We start from the raw sequence: 27,045 nt of genomic DNA, 5'->3' as shown, positions 1-27,045 counted from the left end.
ACTCACAGCTGAGTGCTGCTCACAACCCGTGCTGGAAAAGTCAATCTTGAAAGCTGGGAAAGCAATATGTGCACCTGCCATATTCAAACGTCTTTGTAATTATCAGGGTTTTTTTTGTTGGTTTTTTTAAAGCAGATTTAGCTTCAGTTGCGTCTCTTCTGCAGACGGGTCTGTTGAAAGGAGACGAAAATATATAAAAGAGGCAGGAAACGTGCCACGCCCTGGTCTACACTGCCAGGACTGCGTCACATAGGCAGACACACGCATCTCCACAGGGCGCATTTCTGCTTTGACATTTCTTTCATTTTCATTCATGAAAAGCTACAAAAATAATGCAATCTGTTTTACCTTCACCTGACAGTAGATTTTAACATGTTACTGGCTCAGTTCTCAGTTGCCCTTGAATCAAGCTAGTAAAACATTACTCCAGCTGTATGTACAGCATTTCTTTTAACAAGGGTGCACAAACTGTGTTTTTTTTTGTTCGTTTTGTTTATTCTCGTGTGTGTTCCAAAAAAAAAAAATCCTGACTCTGTGGGGATGCCACACCCTTGCACCATCTGACAGAGCAGAAATGGGGATGTTGGGAGAATCCTTCAGCTTCCACCACCTGCCCACACACACACACACACACACACACACACAGAGAAAATCCAAGCCAATCATCTCCGAGGTGTGAAAGAAGGAATGGGACTGAACATGCGTCTCTTTTCTCCACCCTCACCCATTTCATTATCACTATGAGACGTGCTGGAACAGCTTTGCATAAACTCGGTATATAAAAAGCAGCAGTAGACACAAGGTTGGGTAAGTGAAGCTTGAACAACTGAGAAGAAGTAGATCTGAAAATATATCACCTCTTTTCCACATTTATGTTTCTTGCATTGCTTTTATCGCAACATGGGGACTTTCCTGGTGGGTCGGTAGTCAGGGTGTGGCTTGAAGGTGATTTGTGAAGTAAAACATAAATAAATAAATGGGTGAGGAAAAGCAGAATGGTTTTAGAAATTAGACTATAATTATATATCTGATCAATAACTTTTATGCAGCAATGGGCTTTGAATAGTAAGTGAAAGTGAATAATTTAGATCAAAATCAAGTCCAGGAACCACCTGATTATCAAAAAATAATAGCTCAACAGCTCTCAGTGTGTACTAATAGCTGCTTTACATAAATAAACATTTTTTTCTTCATGCTTTTTTATTCATAAAAATGACAAAATGACCTACATGAAAAACAAAAAACAAAAACCAGCAGAAAGATGCAGAGGATGTATATTTAAGAACCAGCTTGTCTTGAGAAATGTGGAATGAGATCAAGTTAGCCTTAAAGCTAATTATTATTAGCTTTCGGACTCAAAGAACAAAAAGGTGTGTTTTCAAACCACTGGCCCTCAATTTAAAAGAGAAGGGAAAATAAAACATTTAAATAAAATATTTCCAAGAATGATACGTCCCAGATCGCGCTCTCCAAATCCTCCAACACTGTAAAAATATTGCTAGAGAAACTACGTGTTGCCAAACTGGTAGAAAGAATACTCACAGCTGGGGCTACAAGAATGATTTGGTGAATAGCAGTGATTTATTTCGAGATTATTTTCCCCACTCAGTAAATAAATACAATATATTCATATGCTGGATTATTTGGGGGAAAACAAAAAATGTCAGAGTGAGGTTATACTACTGCAACAAAATCTACATTTACTTTAAAACTTTTTGCACATTTTTACCAAGGCTGTTAATGTGTCTGCGTCTGCCATTGGTAGAGAACAGAAGTGTATTTTTATCCTCTCATTTCACTTCAGTCAGTAAACAAGTTGTTTGTGAACTAATTGCTGTCTAATCCAATCATCATCAGAAAGGATGAGACATCAGCAGATTGCTTCTGGTGTCTTTATTGTGTTGCATTTCCATTGAAGTTTGTTTTTTTTGTTGTTTTTTTTTTTACATTAAATTACGTCATTGTTCTCCTCAAGCAGGACGAAACCTTAGGTATTTTTCACAGCCGACCAGGCAGGGAGAACGTTCACTGATCACAAGTCAGATTTTATTTTTCCAAACAAACGTAATGAGCAGTTTTACAACAATCGGAGAAAAGCTGACCACGCCCTGAGCTGCTCATGTTGTCTCACACACTACACCCACAAACTAACGCACCCCATCCCCCCAGCCGGCTCTACTTCACATGGAGCAGCAACGCCGCAGTGTTACACAACATCCCGCCGCATCTGCGCCTTCTGTCCCAGCCCTCATCACAGAGCTGCTGGGGCGTCACCTCCATGGAGTCCAGGTTTGGAATGGGACACGACTTGGGATGGTTAAAAAACAAACAAACAACAAAAAAAGGTGAAATAAAATCAAAACATGAATCCGTTTTGATTGTTTGCACGTGACAGCTTCACTGAAATGAAAACGTATGCCTGGCTGACCTGAGACCTGCCTCGTCAGCGTCACACGTCTGACAGCATGTCTGGCATGTTTACTGAGGCAGGTATGATCGTTGGTCTGTGCAGGAGGGAATGAACCCCACCTCAGCAGAATGCAAGGTGAAAACATGAATTTTTCTACATGTCTTTTGCCTCAAGGTGCTTCAAGGTGAACATACTAAAGATTGGATTTAAAAGCTGTAAAAAGGATACAGGTATAAATTAGCTCCTATGATAGTATGATATTGCAAAAAGAAAAGATAAGTGCAGTTGTAGTAAATCATTAGAACCTAAAGATGAGGACTATGACCAGGACATCTTATGACAAGTCTTAGTAGAAGAAATTAGCAAAACCTGTGAAAACATGTGTCCAAACTGGATCTAATTTTGTGGTTTTGTTCTTTTTGAATCGGTTCATAAACCAAAATCCACAAACTCGGTGTCCTTGAATTAGTTCTGCCTCAGGGAGTTTCCTGTCTACCTCCTCCATGTTTCCAAGACTACACCAACATCAGATGCCCCTGATAATAAAAAGGTCCCCAATAATCTCTGAATAGAGGTGTGATTTTGGTTCATAATCAATCCTCAATAGGTTTGAAGCTAATTTGTTGTACAAAGCTGTTACTCAAATGAGACTCTCATGTTTCTGTTTTCTTTTTGCTGAACAAAATTGTGTTACACGATAATAAATCATGTTCATGTAATTTTACCGATCATCTGGGGAAATTAACTATTTGTTTACCCCTGGAGGCCTGATGTCACTCTAATTTACAGCTATCAGGGAATACCTATGAACAAAATCTACCAATTCTTTGCTGATATTTATTCACTGTGACTGTAGATAAAAATGTAATTCAACAGTTTTAATGGGGAAAAATATCTCTCTTTTTCTTTTTCTTTTTTAAATCTTGACATCCCTGAGAGTGAGTTGGTCGTGAGTGTAAAGAGTGCCCCCCTGTGGTACAAAAAAACACACATCTGTTACTAATACTAAGCATGAAGACACAGCTGGATACACTTGAAGTGAGCAGCTGAAAGTTAACAAAAAAAGAGACTGGATTCATACAATAAAAACAATCAAAACTTTTTATAGGAAGTTGAAAAATGCCCAGTCAAATTGCCCAAAATGTTGGTACCTATGCTGAAGTATCAAGAATCAGTTTTACTGGAACTAAGGGGCCTAGATCAACTACTGCAAAACTCATTTCCACTGCAGAACATTGTTGGCAAGCACTGCTAATCCGCCTCATTTGCTTTTGCCACTCCTTAGTGTATGGTTAGAACACCAGGTAGAGGGATGTTAGAGTCTGGGATATGGCCGTTACCCATTATGGTCAATGGATGAGATCGTTTGACGTTCCTTCTGCGCCTCTCTGTTCTTTGGTCTTGCTCTGCATCCACAAAGCCTTCTTTTCAACTTCTTTGGAATTTGGGGTTGCAGTTCAGGTTTTCTTTGGGCTTTGGAGATGTTAAAGAGGCGCTCCTTAAAAACAAATTTGTGGCCGCGCTCACACATCATAGCAACTTTCCGAAAGTTAAAAAAAAAAAGCGTGAGTAAAAATCCTTTATGCACAGCCTTCAAAACTACAGGGAATAACTGTCCAAGCATGCATCCCCTCATCCAATATGATTATGAGCAAAATTCCACAAAATGAACAATTCAGAAATAACATGCTGCCACCATAAGCAGCAAATACAGGTTCAAGTTAGTTAAAATAAACATCATGCTAAGTTGGCCTACATCACAGTTTGTTCGTGTCCAACTTGCAAATGATTGTGCCAATAACATTCTTCCACAGAGTAACACTAAGCAGCAACCAGTGGGACTGAAACCAGTTTTGAATCTTGACAAAGGGGCGGGACTTAATTTAGAATCTTCGAATTTCACTGACATGCGCTTCAACCAATCAGGTGACTCGACATAATGCAATTGGCGGTTTCCGTTTTTCAATCTTGCGCATGCGTATTTCATTTTGAAAATGGCGGCCGTACAGGGTAGTATAGTCGACGCGAAAGAAGAAGCCGACATTAAATCAGAACCAGCGACCGATGGCTTCGGAAATAATCACGCCAACGAGGCGGGAGTGCTCTCTGCGTCCCCCGGCTCTAGTGCTGCGGCTGGAAACAACAAGCCGGCGGCGGGAGCCCCCGAGGACCAGCAGACCTTGCTGGCTGTGCTGCAGTTCCTCAGAAAGAACAAACTGTCAGAGTCCGCAGAAATTCTGCGTCGCGAGGCGGGATTGCCGGAGGAGGTTCTGGATCCAAAGGGGGCTGACTCAGCCGGTTCTGGGCTGGGAAGTGGTGCGGACATAGATGGTGGGGATGCAAGCGCTTTGCTCAGCCGGGTGACCGTCTCTGCTGCCGGCGGAGCTAAGGCGCCAACCAAAGGTACAGTTTACTCCAACTCATGTTAAGTGTGTGAAACAGGTGAAAATATCTCTGGTGTTAATTTAAAACCAACAGAAAGTTACTCTGTTTAGTAATACATCTGCAGATTGTAAGCGAACCGGGCCAATACTGTAAAGTCAAACATTCGCACAGATATGCCCAACTTATTGAGTTTTGCGCTGTTAAGTTTTACCTTTTTCCACAGATAATTGATAGAATGTATCACATGTGTTATATTCAAGGCTGGGAGGCTGGGGGGAGGGAATCTGGCCCGCCGTAGGTTTTTTTTGTGGCCCTCTAGATTCTGGAAGGATGCATAAAAACAACCTTCAAGATAGCAGGTGTGTGCTGAAATATTAGTGTATCAATCAAATAAAATCAAATCTAGTTGTATACTGCCAAAATACATCAGTTTAGTTTTATTAATATATTTTGTCACAAATCGGCCCTCTGAGGACTTTTATGATCTTGATATGGGCCACAATAGAAATGTGTTTGACACCCTTCGAATATATGGATGAACTTGTTGTGTTCTGTAATGTTATACAGTTTCTGAAGCATTTTGCATCATTTTCTCAGGTTACTGGTAAATGCCTGTAAAAGTTTGGAATTTGAGTTAAGTGTTTTCCAATTTTGAAACGCTTCAAAAACAGAAAACACAGAGTGGAAAACATATTTTCATATACAGGTGTATTCTCCCCTGTCCCATTGTCTAAAACTTGCATCCATCCATTTATTTTTCCTTTCCTCCCTCATGTTAGATTCCTGTTAAACCTTTGTATTTTTGCTCTTTGCAATTTTGAAATTAAAGTGTGTGGAAACCCTGAACTCACATTTAGGTTTTTAGAAGCCAGAAGCTATGCCTGAATGTGTTCAATCTACCAATGATGGAAAACCTGTTTCTGGCAGCAGCCGGAGAGGATCAGCCAGACGTCAACGTGGTTCTGTCGGCCTACAGTCAGCAGGGAGACCCAGCTCTCTATGAAGTTTACTACAGCGGCCTGAAGAAGTTCATCGAGTCCGTTCTGGACTGCCACAGAGCCGAACTGTCTCAGGTCTTCTACCCTCTGTTTGTCCACATGTACCTGGAACTGGTCTACAACAATCATGAAGGCGAGGCTAAGGCCTTCTTTGAAAAGTGAGTGTCTTCAGGATATTTTAGTCTACGCCCTGATAATACCCATCATCCCATCGTATTTATTTTCCCTTCCCCCCCCCCCGTTTTTAGGTTCAGCGGGGACCAGGAGTGCTACTACGAAGAGGACCTACGCATTTTGTCAAGCCTTACGAAGAAGGAGCACATGAGAGGGAACGAGACTCTGCTGGATTTCCGCACCAGCAAGTTCGTTTTGCGCATCTCCCGCGACTCCTACCAGCTGCTGAAGAGGCACCTGCAGGAGCGCCAGAACAATCAGATATGGAACATAATCCAAGAGCACCTCTACATCGACATCTTCGATGGCATGCCGCGCAGCAAGAGCCAGATCGACGCCATGTCCGGCAGCTTGGCTGGAGAGGCCAAACGAGAAGCAAATAAGGCCAAGGTTGGATAATTAAATTATATTTTTGCTTTAGATTTTTTTCTCTCATGCTTTTTTGTATTTTTAACTTGTCTGTTTTTTGGTTTTTCTTAATTTGCATAGGTTTACTATGGCCTGCTGAAGGAGCCAGAAATTGAGCTTCCCCTTGATGATGAGGATGAGGAAGCAGAGAACGAGGAAGGTAAACCCAAGAAGAAAAAGCCCAAAAAGGACAGCACCGGCTCCAAAAGCAAGAAGCAGGATCCAAATGCTCCTTCACAGACCAGGTACAGCCATGCGTGCATTCCTAATTCACACCTCTAGACTCTCACATTACGGTATAATGTGCATAATAATGAAATTCTGTGAACAACATAAATATTTATTTATAAGAGTTAATTCTAAGATGAACTCTTAAAATTTTCAATGCCTTCCAAAAGTATTCACACGCTCTGAAATTGCATATTGTTGTTTAATTCTGCTGAGATGTTTTATTAAGAAAGGGCAAAACTTTATACATTGAAATTTAGTTGTAGTATGAAAAACGTGAAAAAGTTCATTGGATGTTGATGCTTTTGAACAGTCCGCCAGATTCTCATTCTTCCTCAGGATTTGTTTCTCAGTGTTTGAGCGATTTTTGTTTTTTAGGATACCTCTACCAGAACTAAAAGACTCAGACAAGCTGGACAAGATCATGTACATGAAGGAATCCACCAAGAGAATTCGTTTGGGACCTGACAACCTGCCCTCCATCTGCTTCTACACCTTTCTCAACGCATACCAGGCAAATGACCTCAAATGACCTGCGGACTGCGTTTGCTCTTCATGGGAGTTGTTGGGGCTGACCAGTTGGTAGCAATCAGCTTTTTTTTCCCTTCTTTTTCTTTTTTCATGTCGCCCCTTCAGGGTTTAACTGCGGTTGACGTTACGGACGACTCCAGTCTGATCGCAGGGGGCTTCGCTGACTCCACGGTACGGGTGTGGAGCGTCACGCCGAAGAAGCTCCGCAAGGTCAAGACCGCCGCAGGTCAGACAAACCACAATGAGCGATGACGGCTTTAGCAACAAATTTCACAAGGGGCCTTGAATTAAAATTCTGCGTTTTCAAGGTTTATAATGTGCTTGATTTGTGTGCAAGGACCTTCTAAAGTGTCCTTAGACACTGCACAGTTTTGTAATAAAGTGCAATCTACTGCTTGATTAACAGCCTAAATTTGGAAAACGTTATTTATAGTTGAAACCAGATATTTTTATACAACTAATAAAATTCTGATTATTTTTTTTTTCTCGCTGTCTGAAGTGAAAATCAGACTAAACTCTTCTTGCTTTTAGGTTAGATAAAATTACCAAAATAATTTTTATTTGTCAAATGCCATAAAACTTAGCGAGAAGATTTCATAACACATATTTTCTGCAACTTTCTTTGTATATTATGTTTAGCATTTAATTTGAGCAGGAAGGCAATTTACCTTAACATGATTTATTTGGATTGTTTCAATGAAATTAATATTTATCATTCCTAATGTCTCAGTGATTTATTGATTTTTGTAATTGAAATAAAGGTTGTTTTATATTTTATACTTTTTAAAAATACATTTCTGTTTTATTCTTGAACTAATCGGGTGTATAGGGTGTGTGTGAGGAAGTCTTCAAAATCTAAAATTTTGTTATATTTTAGTTTGATTCTTCTGTAGAATGTAGATTATTAATAACGGTAACAATAAGTGACATCAATTCAATAGTGAATTGAAACTGTGTTGTTTTTTTCTTTAGATAATTTGCATTGTTTGTGGTGCTGAAAAAGTTTAAAAACTTACCTTGGAAGTGCTTGAAGTTTATTGTGGAAAAAGTGTGTGAACCCTGTAGCTATTGTGACATAGTTTCAAAGAAAAACATTATTTTTATATGTGTTTTCCCTCTTTAAGATTTGAATCTGATTGACAAAGAGTCAGATGATGTTCTTGAGAGGATTATGGACGATAAGACGGCCAGTGAGTCGAAGTGCCTCTATGGACACAGCGGACCGGTGTATGGCATCAGCTTCAGCCCAGACAGGTACAGTTTTGATCAACTTGACCAGAATAAAACCCCATGAGAAGAATATGCTCAGCTGAAAATCACCCAAGTATTTCCTAGATTTTGCTGTGACTTGAGTAAAAAATTTTATTCCTCTAAAAATCATCAGTTAGGGGATAGAAAGTGTTTGGCAAGCATCTAAAGTCCAAAGGCAAACTGGAGTAAGTCCAGAAAGCCTGAAGAAATGTTGATCAAAACAACTTTAAACGATTGCAATAAACTCTTTGGTCATAGAAAGCGAAATGTATAAAGAAATGAGAGAGGAATCAGGATTTTTGCACAGCAGGTACATTCATATAAAAAAAGCCTATTAGTGCTAAAAGTCTAAGTTACAAAGTAGTTACCATGTTTGATTATGTAGATTCTGTCCTGTCCTCACTTGTCGATTTTTATTTATTTTTTTCTTAATTTAGGTACAGGCTTGAATTGTAGGAGTAAAACTGTTAATATTCTGTCATAAAACAAAAATAAGTGAAAATTTTTGTTTTGCGTTTTTACTTTATTGTGAAGAACAATGTGATTTCTGACCATTTCACCTGTTCAGAAACTACCTGTTGTCGTGCTCTGAAGACGCCACGGTCAGGTTGTGGAGCCTCCTAACGTTCACCTGTCTGGTGGGATACAAAGGCCACAACTACCCAGTGTGGGACACGCAGTTCTCCCCTTACGGATATTATTTTATCTCCGGGGGGCACGACCGGGTCGCCCGGTGAGAAACGCATTCAACACCCCTGCAGTTCTGTGCGTCTGTAGAGGAAGGCCACATGTCGCAGCTCAATGTAGAGACTTGTTCCTTTGCGCTCTCTCTCCGACAGCTTGTGGGCGACCGATCACCACCAGCCGCTGCGGATATTCGCCGGTCACCTGGCCGACGTCACTTGCACCCGTTTCCACCCCAACGCAAATTACGTGGCCACGGGCTCGTCGGACCGCACCATCCGCCTGTGGGACGTCCTCACCGGAAACTGCGTCCGTATCTTCACCGGTCACAAGGTGAGATTTCACAAGAACGGGCAGCCGCCAGTTTTCAAATGAAATGGGAAGGATTATCATGGTATGACAGTGTGGGGGGGAAATAAGAATGGAAAAGCATTTATACAAAAAAGAAAAAGAAACTATTTGAACATGATCTAGTTGCCTATTTTGAAAACAGGAAGCAGTGACGGTACATATTGCTTGCTAAAATAGTAACTTCAATTAATAGTTCTGTTTATTATTATTAATGTGTCTTTTTAACAGAAGAAAGAAATTGATCAGAAATAAAATGAGACTTTCCCTCTCTGACCTCAGTTTCATTTTGAGTTTAACATGTAGTCCATAAATGTGGGATCCTGTTGGTGATTACAAATAAGATAAACCAGTTTTTTTTTTCTCAATCCATCAGGGTCCCATCCATGCGCTGGCGTTCTCTCCTAATGGGAAGTTTTTGGCCTCGGGAGCCACTGATGGCAGAGTCCTCCTGTGGGACATCGGTCATGGACTGATGGTCGGAGAGCTCAAGGGTCACACAGAGTGCATCTACTCCCTCAGATTCAGCAGGGATGGAGAGATCCTCGGCTCCGGTGGGTGCTCAACATCTCACTGTACCCTTTAAATCAACAAAAAAAAAAAAAAAAGGCAACGAAGGCTTTTATAACCCCCCCGCCCCCAAGTGATCGTCGTTTCGTTCTTTCTAGGTTCTATGGACAACACGGTTCGCCTGTGGGATGCGATGAAAGCGTTTGACGATTTAGAAACGGATGACTTCACTGCGGCTACGGGACACATCCACCTACAGGATAACTCCCAGGAGCTTCTGCTGGGCACCTACATGACCAAATCAACACCTGTAGTTCATCTTCACTTCACACGGAGGAACCTGCTTCTGGCTGCAGGCGCTTATAATCCATAACAGCATTGGACCATCAGGGAAGGAGGAGAGAAATCATTTAAAGCTTGACATGATGCACATCATTAACCTCTGAACTGTACAAATAAACATCATCAGTTTGTTTTCTGGCTAACGGACTGAAGTAGTAACCGGTTGACCAATCAGGTTCCCAGAACAAAGCTAACTGTTGCAGTTTTCAGCTGCCTCGTTGACCCCCCAGCCCCCACTTTTTTTTTCTTTTAATAAATCGCTGCCATGACTTCACAGTTTACCTCAAAACATGGCTTTCATCTTTGTAACATATTCTCTTTTATACTGATCCACATTGTAAATAAAACAAAGTGTTTTCTATATCCAGAGCATACATTTTCTTTATTGTTTACACAAGGAAACCAAACAGACATATGTTATTACAAGCATGTCCAGCTGCTCTCTGTCTCTTTCTCTCTCTCTCCACTCCAAGCAGTTAGAAATGAAGATCAAACAAAAACCTGTCGAGGAAACAATCAGCTATAAGTCTTTGGAACTGAAAATAGCTTGCAGCATAGAAAGAGCTGAATATGCTTACATAACTACTTCTCTGTGATAGCAGGTTTTTTCTTGGGCTTCAATTTGAAGAAAAGGAAGATGGCTGCAAGGCTGGCATAAGTGGCCAAAACACACTAAAACAAAAAAAAAAGGCAGACGTATTAAAACAAGTACTTTTTTTAACTTTACAATAAAACATGCATCGTACAGGTTTGATTCTAGCTTTGCGACTCATCATGTTCAAAGAACTACTTGTGTTCAAATTATTTTTGGTTCCGCTATAATAGTTTGCACAAAGAACAAATGTAAAATCTTGAAGCTTCAATTCAAACTTTAGGGTTAAATAGTTAATCAAAAGAACTTACGTTCCTCCTTCCGACGATTGTGTATGAATTGAAGTGTTTGGCAATTCCAGTGAACTGGTGCTGACTCCCCGCGTCGTGTCCTGCCATCCTGGCTAAACGTATGGTCCTTCCACAAACATAAGAGCCAATATTACAGCAAAAATCAATTACTGACTCTAATTTACGATGAATGATATTTTAAAAAGATTGACTGCATTTTTGGAATTGTTATTTTTCAACAAATTTCTCCACTGTTCCATATCCTCTATGAGAGCATCAATAAATGTTTAAATATAAATAGTTACATTTTAAATTTTAATTATAAAAGTCACATTTCTTTATGTAACAGGTGAAGCCTATTTCAAATAGTTATTTGTGACTGTGATCCCTGTGCAGTGCAGTCACAGCCATACAGTTACACAAAATACTGCAAAGTAAAAAATAGTAAAAAAAAACAACATAAATCACTTATTGTGATCACAAAAATACCAAAAACTATCGTCATAAAATTTTAACTCCACATCGCCCACCCCTACTTGCCAATGCTTAAACGTTGGCAAGTTTCTATAGTTTAACTCGGTGCTATTAATCTTTCCTAAAAATAAATTCAGATTTGTGAACGAGAATCCAATTTATGCAAAACCGATTACAGCAGGTGTCATGGAAGGAAAGTCGTTGTTGCTAATATTTCAAGCAATTTTGTTTTCTTTAAATCATCGAATGCCATGCTAATGGAAAGACATGGAAAAATCTAAAAACACTTGGTGTTTTAGTAAAAAAAAAAAAAAACTATTTGAAAATTAAAGCAGATTTAACTAAATAGGTGGTTTGACATCTTCATTGAAATGCAAAAATACTGCAATATTAATTAAACCAAATTCTAATCTAATACTTGTCATTGTAAGATATTTGTCAGAGTAACCTTATACTTATTAACTAAGAATTAGTGAAACTAAGCAGAAAAACAAGTTAGCACACTGTGAAGTCACTGTTAGCTTTCAGAGTTAGCTACCAAGCTAAGTAGATAGTCATTAACGTTGCCAGACCATTCCCTAAAAACAGAAGAGTTACAAAGACATGTTTGTTCCTTTCACGTGTTATGAGACCAAATAGGATTAACGTACTAAAGCATAAACGTGTCGTAGCTTACCTTTAACACACGACCCCTGAGCTAGCTGAATGAGACAAGTGCCCTTCAACAGAGGCCGCAATGCTAACGTTTCCAGGAAGTCCCGCCCACTGCTGGCAGTCCAGATGCGATTGGCTATTGGTTGAAAACAACGTCATTCATTTCTGGGACCAGAAACGATCTTTGATTGGCTTAAATTACTGACCTTCATCAATTCTCCACCGTGATTGGAAAACAGAAGAACCGCCCTGACGAGTTTTTCTTCCGGGTTGGGACGATGGCGTGTTGCTGAAAAACATGTGAGTTACTGCATGGACAAATCTGAGTCTAGGTATACATAAATACCTCAAAGTCAGGTATTGTATTGACATATTTATCTTTAAAGGAAGATATAATGTTTCAGGAGAGGATTACTGTCTTCTGGGGAGGTTGTTGACGTTAATCTAGTTGGACTTTAATCAGAGTCGGTGGAAGATGAGAGTTTTTTTCAAAGTGCTTGTTAGACCGCTCCATTTCTGCTAAGATTAAACTATTTACTGTATTTCAATTGATTTTTAGTGAGCCATATTCTTTCATGTTTTACGTACTAATATTATAAAGGACCACGGAGAAAATAGGAACCAATACAATTAAGTAAATTTTAATCAGTTCAATTCCATACAATAGAGCTCACATTATTACAATGCATGTATTCATTATAATTGAAGTTATGTTTATTTTAATCAACGATTTTGACTCACAACTAATGAAAATCCAAAATGCATTTTCTTAGAAAATTAGATTATTATACAAGACCAACAGAAAAAAAGTTATTTTAGTACTGTGATATTGTAAAGTTAACTACAATTTGCATAAATTACTAATGTGTCGTTGGTGCTTTTGTCAGTGTGCTGCTGGAAAATAAATTATCCAGCAAATGTATATACTATGGCATACAGTGCTCTAAAATGCAAGATGTCTGCTCTGACCCGATAAAACACAACAGAGCAACAGATGAAATCATTACTGACTGTGGAAGCTCCACACATGACCTCAATTAACTTGAGTCCTGTTCATCTGCACCCATCCTCCAAACGCTGAGTCTTTGATTTCCAAATGAAACGTAAAATGATTTTTATATAATCTTGTTATTTCCTTCTAGTATGTTTCCTCCAAACTCTCGGATTGACTTTGTTTTCCAGTCTTTTTAAGGCATTGACAGAATGTTTTTTTTTTTCTTGCACTGAACTTTCTATTAATATGCTTGGGAACAGCGACAACATTTTGAGGCTTACTGAGTTTCTTGAGGGTGGTAGGTAAAGACAATCTTCTCATACATACATTTAACAAATCTTTCTATCTTATTGTTCATTTTGAATAAAATTGGAACAGAATTTGGGGTTTTTATTAGCTATTGTCTTCAAAATAGACAAGCCGATGCTCTCTGTCTAGCATCATCATCCAAACTCTTGTTTTGTGTGTGTCTGCAGCGTTTTGGAGATTTGGATATACTCCGTGTGTCGACTGAAACTTCTTCAAATCATAGACATCCCCAGCTTCATCCAACATGGCGTCGGTAGAGGAGGATTTTCCTCGTGGAGGCAAAACAAAGAAGCCCACAGGCAGTAAAGTCACAGTGGAGCGGAGTAAAGTGGACAATCTGTTTCAGGTAAAAAAAACAAACAAAAAAAATTGATATCAACACATGTTGTTCAAATAAGCTCCTCTGCAATCCCATCTCCAACCAGAAAAGTTAACCCAAATGTTTTTCTCCCTTTAGCAGTCAGATGAACCAACGACAACAAAGAAAAAAAAGGGAGGCACCAAGAAAGTCAAAAAGCAAAAGACAGAAGAGCAAGAAGGTGGCCTGACGCTTAACACTGTTGCTGAAAGCGTTGAGATTCTGCACATAAAGGTGAGAGACATACCCATCTCCTGTAAACGTTTAACCCTTGGTTGGATTTCTACTTCTGATTGTTTTGTCAGTCAAGCTAAGTTGTGCAACATGTTTTAACTCAGAACATGAGAGAAGGGATGCTGTTACTGGGCTGTGTGAAGGAGGTGGCCGACTTTGAGGTGACCGTCAGCCTCCCGTGTGGCCTGCAAGGCTTCCTCAGCATCAGGAACGTCTGTGATGCCTACACCAAGCTGCTGAGCGAGCAGCTGGACTTGGAGGTTGAAAACGAGGTGACTAATTCGGTCTGAACTGTTCGATGTTCGTCTGAGACACTCAGCGGCTTACAGCGACGTAAAGTCGGGGTTTCCCTCACCAGGATTTTCTTGTGCCCCCACCAGGCTCAGCATTGCTTATTTATTTAAGTTTTTCTTTTTATGTTTGCATTTTTTTAGGACTTTATAGTTGGTGTTCAGATATTATTCTTCCAATAAGACATAATTATCAAGTGATATTTTCCAATTTTTTGTAAACACTTTTCAACTGAAGTCCAGATATAATCTTTCCTCTACTTTGTGTTGGTGTGTCACATGAAATTCCTGTAAAATTCATTAGATTATGGATGTCGTGTGATCTAAAAATTCAAAGTGTCTAAGCACGCTGTACGTTTGCACTCTGACTTCGCAGGAGTTCTGCTCTTTGTCCCAAATCTTCTGGCCGGGAATGCTGCTCCGATGTGTGGTTTCCAAAATGGACATCACTAAAGGAGGCTCGCTCAGCATTCAGCTGTCGGTCAATCCGAAGCTGGTCAACAAGAGCCTCACCTCGAGCTCTCTGATGGCTGGAATGGTGAGCTGGAGTGAATGCCAGCAGTTTTAACAAAACAATAAGATCTTTGTTTGTCTTTTAACGCTTGTCTCGATGAATCAGGTCCTGAGTGGGTGCGTGGAGAGTGTTGAAGATCATGGCACTATAATTGACATTGGCGTGAGTGGAACAAAAGCCTTCCTGCCCGAGGATGCTACAAAGAGCAAACAGCATAAAAGTGAAGGTAAAAATTACCCCCAAAATGACTTGAACTTAGCTTTGCAGCTTCAAAAAGACCTCAGTTGGGAAACGTTTCTTAAATGTTGGTGTGTTCGCCGTGCATGCAGAGCTTAAAGTGGGTCAGTATGTGACTTCTCGGGTAGAGGAAGTAAAGAACGACGGCCGCGTCGTCCGGCTCTCCGCCGCGGCTCGGGCCTCCGCTGACGCCAAACAGGGCTGGACTCTCACCAACCTCCTGCCGGGCCTCACAGTCAAAGCTACCGTTAAAAAGGTGATGAAGGCTTCCTTTCACTTTACTTTGGATGCGATTTGAGCTGAAAGAGTTGCTTCTTTAAATGACCCCTGCATATCGGGGTTGCAGGTGACCAAACATGGCCTGCACCTGGACTTCATGTCCTCCTTCAGCGGCCAGGTGGATTTTCTGCACATGGAGCAGGAGTCCAGCTACAGAGAGGGGCTTCAGGTAAAACTCCCTCTGCCTGTTCTGCTGCCTCAGTGGGTCTCGACTTCAATTAATCTGCACAGATTTAAACTTCTTGCCTGGAACATTTAATCCTAATTGAAGTTTAAAAAGTAAACTCATGCAATCATGGGGGTCCAGTACTCTTCCAGGTAAACGGATGAATATAATTTCAAATGACTATGTCCACTATGGTCTGATTTCTTCAATGTATATTTTAAGAATTTAACAATAAAAAAAAGCTGTGTGATGGTTTGAATTCATCACAGTTCTAGTATTGGTTGCTGCATAACACAGGGGAATAGTATAAACGACCTCTGCAGACACATGATTGGCTCAGTTCCTGCCAGTCATCTTGGTGTAAACACTGTTAGCCCCGCCCACAGATTTTAAGAGTCAAGTTTGACAGATAAGTTGAATTCAGGAAGTGTAGAGTTGAATTAATTTATGACGCATTAATAATTTAGTGTGTTGTTTGCGTGTTGACCTGCGGCGCTCCGTAACCAACCAGGTGCGAGCGTGCGTTCTGTACATTGAGCCAACCACCCGCCTCGTCGGGCTGAGCCTGCGCAGCCACCTCCTGCAGCCCGTGTCCGACGTCGACGCCGCTCCTCCCGGTGGGGACCGGACCGGAGAGGTGGTGATGGAGTGCAAGATGACCGCGATGCACCACATGTCGGGGGCCATGTTGGAGCTGCCGGACAAAACCCCGGCCTTTGCGCATGTAAGTGAAGCCGGTGATTTGATGAACTTGCTTTAAAGACCTTGACATAATATCTATCATGTGTCTTGACAGAGGAACCATCTGAAGGAGCCAAGCAACCCGGCCAATGAAAACAAGGTCTCTGCGATGCCCGAGCACACCTGCAGGATCCTGGACTTCAGCCCCATGGAGCAAATTTATTTTGTCAGCTTACGAAAGTACGCAGCGGCCGATTTTTCTTATTCGTTTTACGTCAGAGAACGTGGCCTCGCTGTCTCGCACTGACCACCTTACGTTGTGTCCTGATTGCAGGAGCGTGATTGATCAGCGATTTTATAGATACCAGGATATTCACCCCGGCCAAGTTGTAGAGGTGAAATAGAGAAATTGTTTTGTCGAGGTTAAAGTCGCTAATTTAACCCGCCTCGTAAGGATTTGGACTGTTTTAATCCTCTGTTGTCCTCCAAGGGGACGGTGTCTGTCCTGCTGAGCCAAGGGATGGTGGTGCATCTGTCGGCGCACGTCAAAGGCCTGGTGCCTCGGACGCACCTCTCTGACATCATCCTGAAAAACCCGGAGAAGAAGTACGTCGAGGGGATGAAGGTCAAATGTCGGGTCAGTACTGTTCTCTCCTGAAAAAGATGCAGGAAGGAAACCTCTACAAGGGTTTTCAGTCAGATTAGCACGTCTGGTTGTGTATGAACTTCAGGTGCTGTCGGTGGACGTGGACAACAAGAATTTACGTCTGACCCGGAAGAAAACACTGGTTGAGAGCCCCCTGCCGCTGTTCCTCACCTACAACGACGCTCGTCCCGGCCGGGTGTCCCACGGCTTCATCGTGTCTGTCAAAGACTTCGGCTGCATCGTCCGTTTCTATGGCAACGTTAAAGGTCGGGTCCCGCTGGAGGAGCTCAGCTCTGAGCCCATCGTCTGTCCGGAGGACGTCTTCTATGTTGGACAGGTGAGACATAAGCGAGTTGCATGGAGGAGCCGAGGTGTTTGGAAAATAAAGACTGCGTTTTTTTCCCCCTTGGCTTCACATTTGAAGCCTGACCGCTGACCAGTATCTGCTGCAGATTCTTGGTTTTAGTTATATTATATACAATGGACAAAAAAGGAAGACGAGTCAAGTTTATCTATTTAGCACTTTTCAGCAACAAAAAAAGTGTCTTTACACCACAAAAACATCATGGCCAACTATTATGAAACAAGCAATAAACATAAATTTTTTTCAAATGCCATCATCAAGCAAATATACATAAAATATATTGATCAGTGGTCCAGCCACGCATTGATTCGTTCTGAGTATCTGCTCAGTGCTTGGATGGGTTTGGAGTTGTAATGTAAAGTAGTGCGCCATCTGCGTAGCCATGGTAGTTAATCTCATTGCTTGTATTAACCTGAGCTAGCTGGAGCATGTAGATATTTAATAGGAGGGGTACCTCAACGTACCTCCATACATTGGAGTACCTCATAGGTGACAGCTGCTCAGAAGATGCCTATTGACACAAAGAATTGGGGATTTGGAAAATTTGAATAATTTTGAAACGCCATTCCTTCATCTGAGTGTACGTGGTCGTTTTCCATCTTTACCTTCCAGGTGCTGAAGGCCAAAGTTCTTAAATGTGACCCAGAGCAGGAGAAGCTGCTGCTGTCATTTAAGGCGGCGGGAAAGAGGGAGACGGAGGAATCTACCGAGCCTCCGATTGACTGCGAGGTTGGAAAGGTAAAACAAGAGTTCTTGTTTTTAGCATCCATCAAACTTTGCTATTTTCCCGGCTACATTTTATTTGCCTTGTAGAGGGTGGAAGCAAGGGTGGCGAAGAAATCCATCAACAGTCTGGAGGTCGTCATCCTCCCAGACGAGGGGCGCGCCGTCTTACCCACAGTGCATCTCTCCGATCACATGTCCAACTGTCAGTTGCTGTGGGAGGTCCTGCAGGAAGGAGACACCATTTCAAACCTCATTTGCTTTAACAAGAACAAGCAGAACATCGTATCCTTTCCCATCTGCCGTTTAGACCGAAGTTGACGTTCTGTGGTGTGAAACGGTTTATTTCCGCCTTAGCTGCTTCTCTTTTAAAGACGCTCACCAAGAAACCAAGGGTGATATCGTCACTGGAGGAAGGAGCGGTGGCCAAAGATTTCTCTGAGATTACCGTGGGGATGCAGCTGGTTGGCTGCATCAGGAACATCATGTCCTACGGCGTCTTTGTGGAGTTCCCCTACGGTCTCATTGGTCTTGCACCCAAATCTGTGAGTTGAAGAGCTGGGAATCGTTTTTTTCCTGATGACAGCTGTTTTCAACATTGAGCGTTTTTGTTTGACTACAACAGGCCTTGTCGGATAAGTTCATCAGCGACATGACGACCGCCTTCAAGGTGGGCCAGACGGTCATCGCCAAGGTGACCAACCTGGATGAAGAAAAGCAGCGATTCCTGGTCACGCTGAAGATCCCTGAGGTCATAACGCCTGCCGGGGACGCCCGGGCCGCGCTCCTGAACGGCATACAGGAGAGACGAACTGTGAAGGAAATGCTGACTGTCAGAGGTTTGCTGATGGCTTCGGATTCTCTCAGTTCCTGTTCAGAACCTGGCTCTGCCGGTTTCCCCTCTCGTCATTCCTGTCTCTACAGATGACGGTGAACTCCGGCAGCAGCTGGCCGCTCTGACCGTCGGCCAGAAGCTGAAGCTGACGGTGGATTCAGCCACACAGGACGGGGCCAAATTTAGGTTTGACGACTTGCCTGGTGCTGACGTCATCGCCAGTAAACGCCATGTGGCGGGTACGTTCAGACCCAACAGGTCTTAAAGGGATACCTCAGAGTTTCTGTTGTCAGAATCTGATGAAAGATTTTAGTCTAAGGTCTGGCCTACAGTAGAAAACATGCTGTTGGTTTCTTTAGTTAGAGTAAATTCAGACTATTTGGTGCCAGAGGCTGAGATTAACAGCTAATCAGAGACGACCAACACAGCAATCTGACCTTTACTGTTTATAAACTGTATCAAATTGTTAATAGTAGCAGGACTTGGGCAGGATTGGACAAACTGTAAAACCACATGGAATAAGGCGGTCACATCAGATCCTGACAAATGTAGAAAGCCTTTACTCATTATAACAACATTTGTGTCTTAATTTGAAGACGTTCTGGTAAAATTACATCTTTATTCTGCTAATATTATGATTATGTTTTCATAACTAAGCAAAAATTCTCATAGCCTGGCCCTAATGCTTTGTCGTGCAACTCACTGAAGGGAAGCTGAAATAAGAGCCACTTTTTAAAAACTCATCTTCTGACTGCATCAATAGCCCCACCAGTGAGCGTATCTGCCTGTTTTCCAGGAGTTAGCCTGACCCCTGGGCAGAAAGCGAGTGCGGTCATCCTTAATGTCGACATCCTGTCTAGTTGTGTCCATGTTTCCGTCCTCCCAAAGCTGCTGGGGAAGAAGAAGTCTGTGAGTGTTGTTAATGTTTTCTGTCTTGACTTCAGCAGGTTATACAAGCCCTTTTTCTCTCGCGTTGCATTACATTATCCTTCAATTTTTAACATTCCGTTTTACAGCTGAATAAAGGCTCAGACTGCTGTGCGGTGGTGCAGTTCGTCGACCGGGACTTTGCTGTCATCTCGCTAAACGATGCGGCGCAGCTGACTCTGCTCCAGACCTGCAGCCACCCGAACGAGGTCGCCCTGTCCGAGGCGGAGAGACTCAAGGTGGGGATGACTCTGACGGTGGAAGTCGTAGAACCCAGCTGCGAGCAACTGGAAGGGCTCCCCCTGGTGTTGTGGAAGGGCAACGCGCCAAAGAGGCAGCGTACGGCTTCGGAGAACCAGGCGGACTCTTCGGGACACCGCTTCGGCGAAGTCCTGCAGGGCAAAGTGAGGTCGGTGAAGCCCACCTACATCCAGGTGGCGCTGGAGGACGGGAGCACGGGCAGCGTCCACGTGTCGCAGGTGGTGGAGCCAGCCGAGGTCACGCTGGGGTCCTTCCCCACGTCCACGGTGAGAGTGGGCAGCGTGGTCAAAGCCAGGGTCATCGGAGGACGAGAAGCCACCAGTCACAGGTTAACGCAACCTTTAAGTGTCGTTGTACGTAAGTGTGTTTATCAGGAAGTTTTAAAACTAGTTTGTTTTTCAGCATTTCGGTTCATAAAGTGAATCTCTCATATAGATTCATTACCCACTGAGTGAAATGCTTCATTTGTTTATTTTGGTGATTCTGGTTGACAACTGATGGATCTAAAAAAGTAGTAATTTTTAAACTGCATTTATAGTTTAGCTTTAATGACGTTCCTGTAAAATGACGTCTTTATTCTGCTAATATTATGACTGTATTCTCATAACTAATCAAAACTTCTCCTAGCGTGTCCCTAATAACCCTAACCCTGTCGTACAACTCACAGAAGGGACAATTGAAATAAGAGCCACTTTTTGAAAATATTTTATTTAGAACTACTTTTTAACATAAGAAAGCGGGAAAATTTTTCTATCTTTAAGTCGGATCGTCCAGCTGTAAACAAATTATGTCCATTTTCTCTATTTTCAAAAGGCTGTCTTTGTAACAAGATCTTTCTTGATTTCAGATTTCTTCCGTTTTCTCACCCCAAATTCAAGTACACCATTCCTGAGCTCACACTTATACCCAGGTAACCAAAGTGGATCATAGTCAACACATCGCGTGTCCCGATTATGGATCCTTTACATTTTGAGCCTGGTAACTTTATGTTTTTCTTCTTGTAGCCAACTGGATCCTGGTGTGGATTTTAAACCAGTGACATCAAAAGATAAACTGGCCGGCTATAAGCCCGGCGACGAAATCACATGTTTCGTATCAAAGGTGAACTTTCAGGAGCGTTTCAGTGGATTTACTGTGTAATGGCTGCAGATCCAAATGTTTCCAGTCATTCTTTCCAGCTCTTCCTTCAGTGGTTTTGTTTGTTTCCAGTTTAAATCAGACAAGAAGTGCTTGGAAGTCACCTCTGACCCCTGCGTCACAGGGACCGTGGACCTGCTTTCCATGATCACAGATCCTAAAGTGAGTGATGCAGATTCTGTGCTCAAGTTGTTTAGCTTTTCTTTTGATAATTAAATTGTGAGAATATATTTTTGCTTAAGAAAATATCTGACCTTGAGTAAATTTTTGTTTTTCCATGTCCAGGATGCCAGCCACCCAGAAAAACTGTTCAAGCTCGGCCAGGCGGTCCGCGCTAAAGTGGTGGAAGCGAGCGTCCAGCCTCATCGCTTTGTGCTGTCGCTCTCAGGTAGAGAGGGCAGAGTTGATGTTGAAATGCTTTGCTAATGTTTCGGTGGCGATGACTCTCATTCTCCCTGTTTTCCTGCTTTCCCAGGGACCCATAAACTGGAGAAAGGCAGCATTACATTGGGAATGGTGACCAGTGTTCAGCCGCAAGTCGGCCTCGTGGTCAAGCTCCCCTTTGGCGGCACCGGATCGGTTTCTGTCACTGACGTCGCTGACACCTACAGGCCAAACCCTCTGGAGGCGTTCAGGAAGGATCAGCTCGTCAGGTTAGTTGATGATGAGGTTCAGCGTTCTTTGACGGGATCATCTAAAAAGAAAAAAAGTCAGAATATCACGAATGAGTTCAATGTATTTCTTGTAATTTTGATGTTTAAGCCACAGTCAATAAAATGGCAAGAAATGACATTCTTGAAATGAATATGAGCGTCTCTTGACAGTAAACATTGAACCTTCTCACTAAGAATGTAGTGTTTGAGATCTAGCTGATCTAGAATGGCAATGTGCTGGGGACAATTTCTAGGTTTTCATTTTTCCTTCTCCATTTGGATTTTGCTGCAACAGCCAAAGTCCATAGAAAAACATTGAAAGGCTTATACATTGTGAAAGACCACAAAAGAATGGTTGTGGAGACGCTTAATGTTATAAAAAAAAAGAGTCTGAAACTATGAAAAATCCTGCATGGATATTCATCTGAGAATAGACTATAGTAGAATAAATAGGATAAATACGCAAAGGTGGACCCCAGACAGGATCTTGATTAAAATGTGTTTTTTTTTCCATGTTTACAGAACAGGGTGAGCTGTAAAATGAAAGCTCACATTTTAAACTTAGTTTATTTTAGTTGTGTCAAATTTGAGTATTTTTTCCTGAGAATACAGTTAATTAAGAAAAAGTTAAATTTCTTTAAAGCCAAGCGTTGCCACCCTGCTTCCCCTCAGGTGTTACCTTCTAGATGTGCAGAATGGAAAGTGGCACCTGTCCCTACGTCCATCACGGTAAGAACAGTCATTGCGAAAAGTTGCATGGTTTGTAGAACGTATGGCTCATTGCAGCGTGTCCTTCCAGGCTGAACCCACAGAGCACCAAGCCAGCGAAGGACCCAGAAGTCCTGTCTTTGGACCATCTGCGGCTGGACCAGGTGGTCCGAGGTTATGTGAAGACTGTGAGTGAGCAGGGGGTCTTCATCAGGTAACTACTTCTGTCTTGGATTTACTGGATTTCAGTGCTGCATTGGCAACATTTGCAAACAAAAGATCAAATGTGGAGCACCTCAAGGCTTTGTTCTCGGACCACTGAGCCTCTCAAGTGGACACAGAGATGGGAGCTGAAGGGAAAAAACCCCCCACAAGTTATCTCTTCCTCATCATTTCTATCCTCTCCTCTGTTTCCAGGCTGTCGCATAACATCACAGGAAGAGCTCAACTTCAACAGTCCTCCAAATACTTCATTAGCAACCACAAGATCCTCTCTAGTCACCTTCCGGTCAACACCCTCCTCACCACAAAAATCCTCAGGTGAAAACACAACGTCTCAGCTCAGACTTTGCGATCGTATTTTGTGTTTATTTTTATTTATTTTTTTTAAATCAGGCGAAATGACTTCTGTTTGTTTCCTCAGTGTGGACAGGGAGGACCAGTTGGTCGACCTCTCTCTTCTCCCCGCGGACACCGGAAAGCCAGACATCCTTCCGGAATCCCTCGGCCTCCCGCTGCGTCTCGTCGGAGACGCGGAGAAGCGCGACTCAAAGAAGGCAAAGAAACGTTTGCACGCCGAGAGCGAACAGGTAACGAACATTCTTTCAGCTGCTATCGTCTTACTTTCATATATTTAACAGTACTAGAGTCAAACAGAAAGTCCACAACAGCTGCATCCAGGATCTTTAGGCCCTCAGGTCAGTCTTTGTTTTTCATTCATGTTACAGAAACCAGCAGAGCCCCAGATCCCGAAGAAGAAGAAAAAGAAATCAAGCAAACCAAAAGCTGATGGTGATGACAGCGGAGTGGAGGTCTACTTCAGAGAAGAGGAGGATGAGGGGGAGGAAGTAAAGCGTGATTCTGCTCAGGTAAGCTGAACTTCAGACACTATTTTTTGCTTTTGGTATATATTCAGGCCCCCGCAGCTGGAGAACATTATCGGTGTGTTTCTGCCTCTGCAGGTGTCTTCCAGCTCGACGGGTCCGTCCAGGCTGCAGGTGGCAGCCGGCTTCTCCTGGGACGTGGGGCTGAGCTCCCTGAAGCCCGTGTTGGAGGCAAAGGACGGTGAGTCCAGCGACGGAGAGGAGCAAGACGGCAACGAAAAGGTGAGACGATCAAAAGGGATCCGTCAAGGTGCCGTTTATATCACTTCAGCTTTTTCATGTTTCTGTGAATTTTGGTTGGATTTTTTTTTTTCCACTTTACTAACATTAAGTGGGCCGGTAATGTGAATTAAAAGAAAAATAATGAGTAATTTATTAGTCATTTTACTAATGAAAGTCTTTGCAGTTGTCAAATCCTTGAGAATACTTAAATTTCAGTTGGTGACTTTTCAAGGCTTGGAAAGTGCTGGATGTTCAATCTGCCCACTTTTGTAATAAAGTACAGTCTTATCTTTTGATCAAAAGCCTGAAGTTGTAAAAACATAATTTACAGTTTAACCAGATGTTTTCATTCACCTGATAAAAAGGGACACATTTTCTTCTCTCTGAAGTTAAATCAGAATAAACTTTTCCTTCTAGAATTATCAAAATTATTTCTATTTGCTAAATGCCATAAATTTTAGGGGAAACAATTTTTCACATTTTTGGATACGTCTTATTTTTGGTCTCATTGGTCTGTGCAATTTAAATAAAGGTTGGCTAATATTTTGTGTGTTAAACATTTTGTTAAATTTGTCTGTTCTCGTGCCAGTCGGGTTTTTTTTTTTTGTGTTCTAATGCGGTTCAACAAAGCATTAATTCAAAGGGTCCGAATACAAAATCATGTCACACTTTTCAGATTTTTATTAGTAAAAATAAATTTGAAAAACCAATTTGTGTGACTATTTAAGCAATCGTTTCATAAAACCCTTTAATTGGTCTCACCTGATTTTTCTCCATGGTCACTTTCTTGTTTTCTTTTTTGTATTTAATCGTCCAGCCCCAGAAGAAGACGCGCCACGAGCTCGAGCAGGACAAGAAGTCAGCGGAGAAGGCCCTCCTGCAGCGGGAAGCCGAGCTGATGGACCCGAGCCTCCGGCCGCAGGACGCGGCCGCCTTCGAGCGGCTGCTGCTCGCCTCGCCCAGCAGCTCGCTGCTCTGGCTCCAGTACATGGCCCACCACCTGCAGGCCACGCAGATCGAGCAGGCCCGGGCGGTGGCCGAGAGGGCCCTCAAAACCATCTCCTTCAGGTGTTCTACAAGCACCGACGCCCCCACCACGCAGACGGTGGTGAGAACGGAGCGTCGGTGTTAAGACTCCGCTCTGTGTCTGTGTCCAGGGAGGAGCAGGAGAAGCTGAACGTGTGGGTGGCCCTGCTGAACCTGGAGAACATGTACGGAACCCAGGAGAGTCTGAAAAAGGTGTTTGAGCGAGCCGTGCAGTTCTGCGAGCCCATGCCCGTGTACCAGCAGCTGGCCGACATCTACACCAACTCCAACAAAATCAAGGTCCGAGTTTATTTTTTTTTTTACCATGGCTGCATTCACAGCAGCTCCGTTTAGTCCTCTTTAATTGAACACCAGGTCGTTTGGCTGGAAAGCCGTTTGGGGAGACGTGAATGTGCAATCGTACTCTGACGTGAACCAAGACGGAGAACTTTCCTGCTCAGGTTTCAGTTCGGTTGAAGTGAATTCTGCTGCGATTTGAATGCCAAGCAGACTGGAGACTGCTCCGAAAGCAGGAAGCGGGTTAGAGCGAAGGGCATTTTGGATAACTACAAGATGAACAGATGTGTAGGAAAAATCCTACTAACACTAAAATCTGCCCTGACTATTTTATTTACATCTTGTGAAGAAGGAAGTTGCTTCAGAGGTTTTTATGTTGTTTCCTTCAGTAGTTCTTGGTGCAGCACCACCACAGGAAAAGGAGGGGGAACAGGTTTTTCAGTTAGTTTGGATCATTTGACATAGTGCAGTGTGAAAGCGAACCACACCAGCTGAAAACTTAACAAATTTTGCAATTTTGGTCCCCAATCGAACCAAGTCTGCCGGACCATCCCGTGTGAAAACACCCTTAGTAAAATTACTTTTCCTCCAGCTTCTAATGTGTGTTTGTGTTGTGTATCAAGGAGGCAGAGGGTCTGTATAAGACCATGGTGAAACGTTTCCGGCAGAACAAAGCAGTGTGGTTAAGCTACGGGACCTTCCTGCTCCGGCAGGGCCAAAGTGATGCCGCCAGCTCTCTCCTGCAGAGGGCGCTGACGAGTCTGCCCCCCAAAGAGAGTAAGATGAGCCGATTTGGTTTGTTTCATCTCTCAAGACACGGGAACAAACGTCAGGATTTTACCAGTTGTGATGTTTCCTGTGTTTTGCGGCGTCTTGCTAGGTGTGGATGTCATCACCAAGTTCGCTCAGATGGAGTTCCGCTTCGGCGACGCTGAAAGAGGTCGCAACATGTTCGACAAAGTCCTGACGAACTACCCGAAACGCACGGACCTCTGGTCCGTTTTCATCAACCTCATGGTGAAACACGGATCGCAGAAGGAAGTGAGGTAAACACGAGCTCCTACCGCTGAGGAATTTATGTACAGAAGCGGCACAATAAATAATCGAAGGTCATTTTTTTTCAGATGAAAGTACATTTTTAGGAAATAAGTACAAATCTGAGAAAATGAGGATCTCTTGTGGAGTTCAAGGCTCCATTCTTGGAGCATTTTTACTCAACTTCTATATGATCTCCCTAGTTTAGTTTATTACTGGAACTATGCTGATTGTTTAGATTTTCCTGTGGGCACTGAAATGCATTTCTTCACACCTGTATATCTTCTGTTCTAAAACATTCAAAAAGTCTCGTCTGAACGACCCCAGCATTTGGGTTTCATTTCGTTCTCCGCTCCTCTCCTTTCGCAGGGCCGTCTTCGATCGGACGATCCACCTCAGCGTTTCCGTGAAGAAGATCAAGTTCTTCTTCAAGCGCTACCTGGAGTACGAGAAGAAGCACGGCACCCCTCAGAGCGTCCAGGCGGTCAAAGAGAAGGCCATGGAGTTCGTGGAAGCAAAAGGCAAAGATGCTGCAAACTGAAAGCTGAAACATACATCACCGGACCCAAACCGAGTCCCTGAAAACCATCAGCCTTTGTTTGAACTCTTGTAATGTTGTTGACTGAGTGTCGAAGTTTGATCCTGGGTCCATGCAACGTGGTGATCTATAAATGCTAAAAACAAGCAGCTGTTTTTCACCTTTTTTTAACCTATTGTGTAAAATAAACAATGCGTAATGATAATAGAAGTTATGAGGTTGGGTTTTT

General features: G+C 42.6%; 3 protein-coding genes across 6 annotated transcripts; 2 read left to right on the top strand and 1 right to left on the bottom strand.

Moving 5' to 3' along the window:
• Positions 1–3,981: 3,981 nt before the first annotated feature.
• On the top strand, positions 3,982–10,517 carry taf5 (TAF5 RNA polymerase II, TATA box binding protein (TBP)-associated factor). 2 transcript variants are annotated; one of them, XM_044114196.1, is made up of 11 exons: positions 3,982–4,813; positions 5,726–5,951; positions 6,042–6,357; positions 6,457–6,620; positions 6,982–7,117; positions 7,240–7,360; positions 8,259–8,388; positions 8,954–9,118; positions 9,225–9,402; positions 9,794–9,971; positions 10,086–10,517. In XM_044114196.1, the coding sequence occupies exons 1-11, from the start codon at positions 4,405–4,407 to the stop codon at positions 10,298–10,300; spliced, it is 2,238 nt and encodes a 745-aa protein (XP_043970131.1). In that variant the 5' UTR covers positions 3,982–4,404; the 3' UTR covers positions 10,301–10,517. The 2 variants fall into 2 exon arrangements, with proteins under 2 accessions (XP_043970131.1, XP_043970130.1); XM_044114195.1 differs by having other exon boundaries at positions 3,983–4,813; positions 5,723–5,951.
• Positions 10,518–10,632: 115 nt separating this feature from the next.
• Positions 10,633–12,412, bottom strand: atp5md (ATP synthase membrane subunit k). Its single transcript, XM_044114243.1, has 4 exons — positions 12,302–12,412; positions 11,173–11,278; positions 10,848–10,941; positions 10,633–10,770 (listed from the first exon to the last, which is right to left on the bottom strand). The coding sequence occupies exons 2-3, from the start codon at positions 11,257–11,259 to the stop codon at positions 10,852–10,854; spliced, it is 177 nt and encodes a 58-aa protein (XP_043970178.1). The 5' UTR covers positions 11,260–11,278; positions 12,302–12,412; the 3' UTR covers positions 10,633–10,770; positions 10,848–10,851.
• Positions 12,413–12,493: 81 nt separating this feature from the next.
• Positions 12,494–27,021, top strand: pdcd11 (programmed cell death 11). 3 transcript variants are annotated; one of them, XM_044114177.1, is made up of 36 exons: positions 12,494–12,579; positions 13,750–13,928; positions 14,043–14,174; positions 14,279–14,446; positions 14,841–15,002; positions 15,084–15,204; positions 15,308–15,471; positions 15,562–15,663; positions 16,172–16,384; positions 16,457–16,581; positions 16,676–16,736; positions 16,832–16,978; positions 17,073–17,324; positions 17,964–18,089; positions 18,165–18,359; positions 18,449–18,619; positions 18,700–18,913; positions 18,999–19,148; positions 19,706–19,818; positions 19,926–20,425; positions 20,945–21,007; positions 21,102–21,198; positions 21,307–21,396; positions 21,520–21,622; positions 21,710–21,887; positions 22,560–22,616; positions 22,687–22,809; positions 23,013–23,135; positions 23,239–23,404; positions 23,543–23,683; positions 23,777–23,920; positions 24,738–24,988; positions 25,078–25,246; positions 25,867–26,020; positions 26,124–26,289; positions 26,648–27,021. In XM_044114177.1, the coding sequence occupies exons 2-36, from the start codon at positions 13,827–13,829 to the stop codon at positions 26,817–26,819; spliced, it is 5,415 nt and encodes a 1,804-aa protein (XP_043970112.1). In that variant the 5' UTR covers positions 12,494–12,579; positions 13,750–13,826; the 3' UTR covers positions 26,820–27,021. The 3 variants fall into 3 exon arrangements, with proteins under 3 accessions (XP_043970112.1, XP_043970110.1, XP_043970111.1); XM_044114175.1 differs by having other exon boundaries at positions 14,040–14,174; XM_044114176.1 differs by having other exon boundaries at positions 12,556–12,636; positions 14,040–14,174.
• Positions 27,022–27,045: the final 24 nt, after the last annotated feature.

The sequence above is a fragment of the Gambusia affinis genome, linkage group LG04 (assembly GCF_019740435.1).
Source record: "Gambusia affinis linkage group LG04, SWU_Gaff_1.0, whole genome shotgun sequence".
Classification (NCBI taxonomy): domain Eukaryota; kingdom Metazoa; phylum Chordata; class Actinopteri; order Cyprinodontiformes; family Poeciliidae; genus Gambusia; species Gambusia affinis.
Note: the sequence above shows the minus strand (reverse complement) of the source record. Positions and strands in the feature narration are given on the sequence as shown.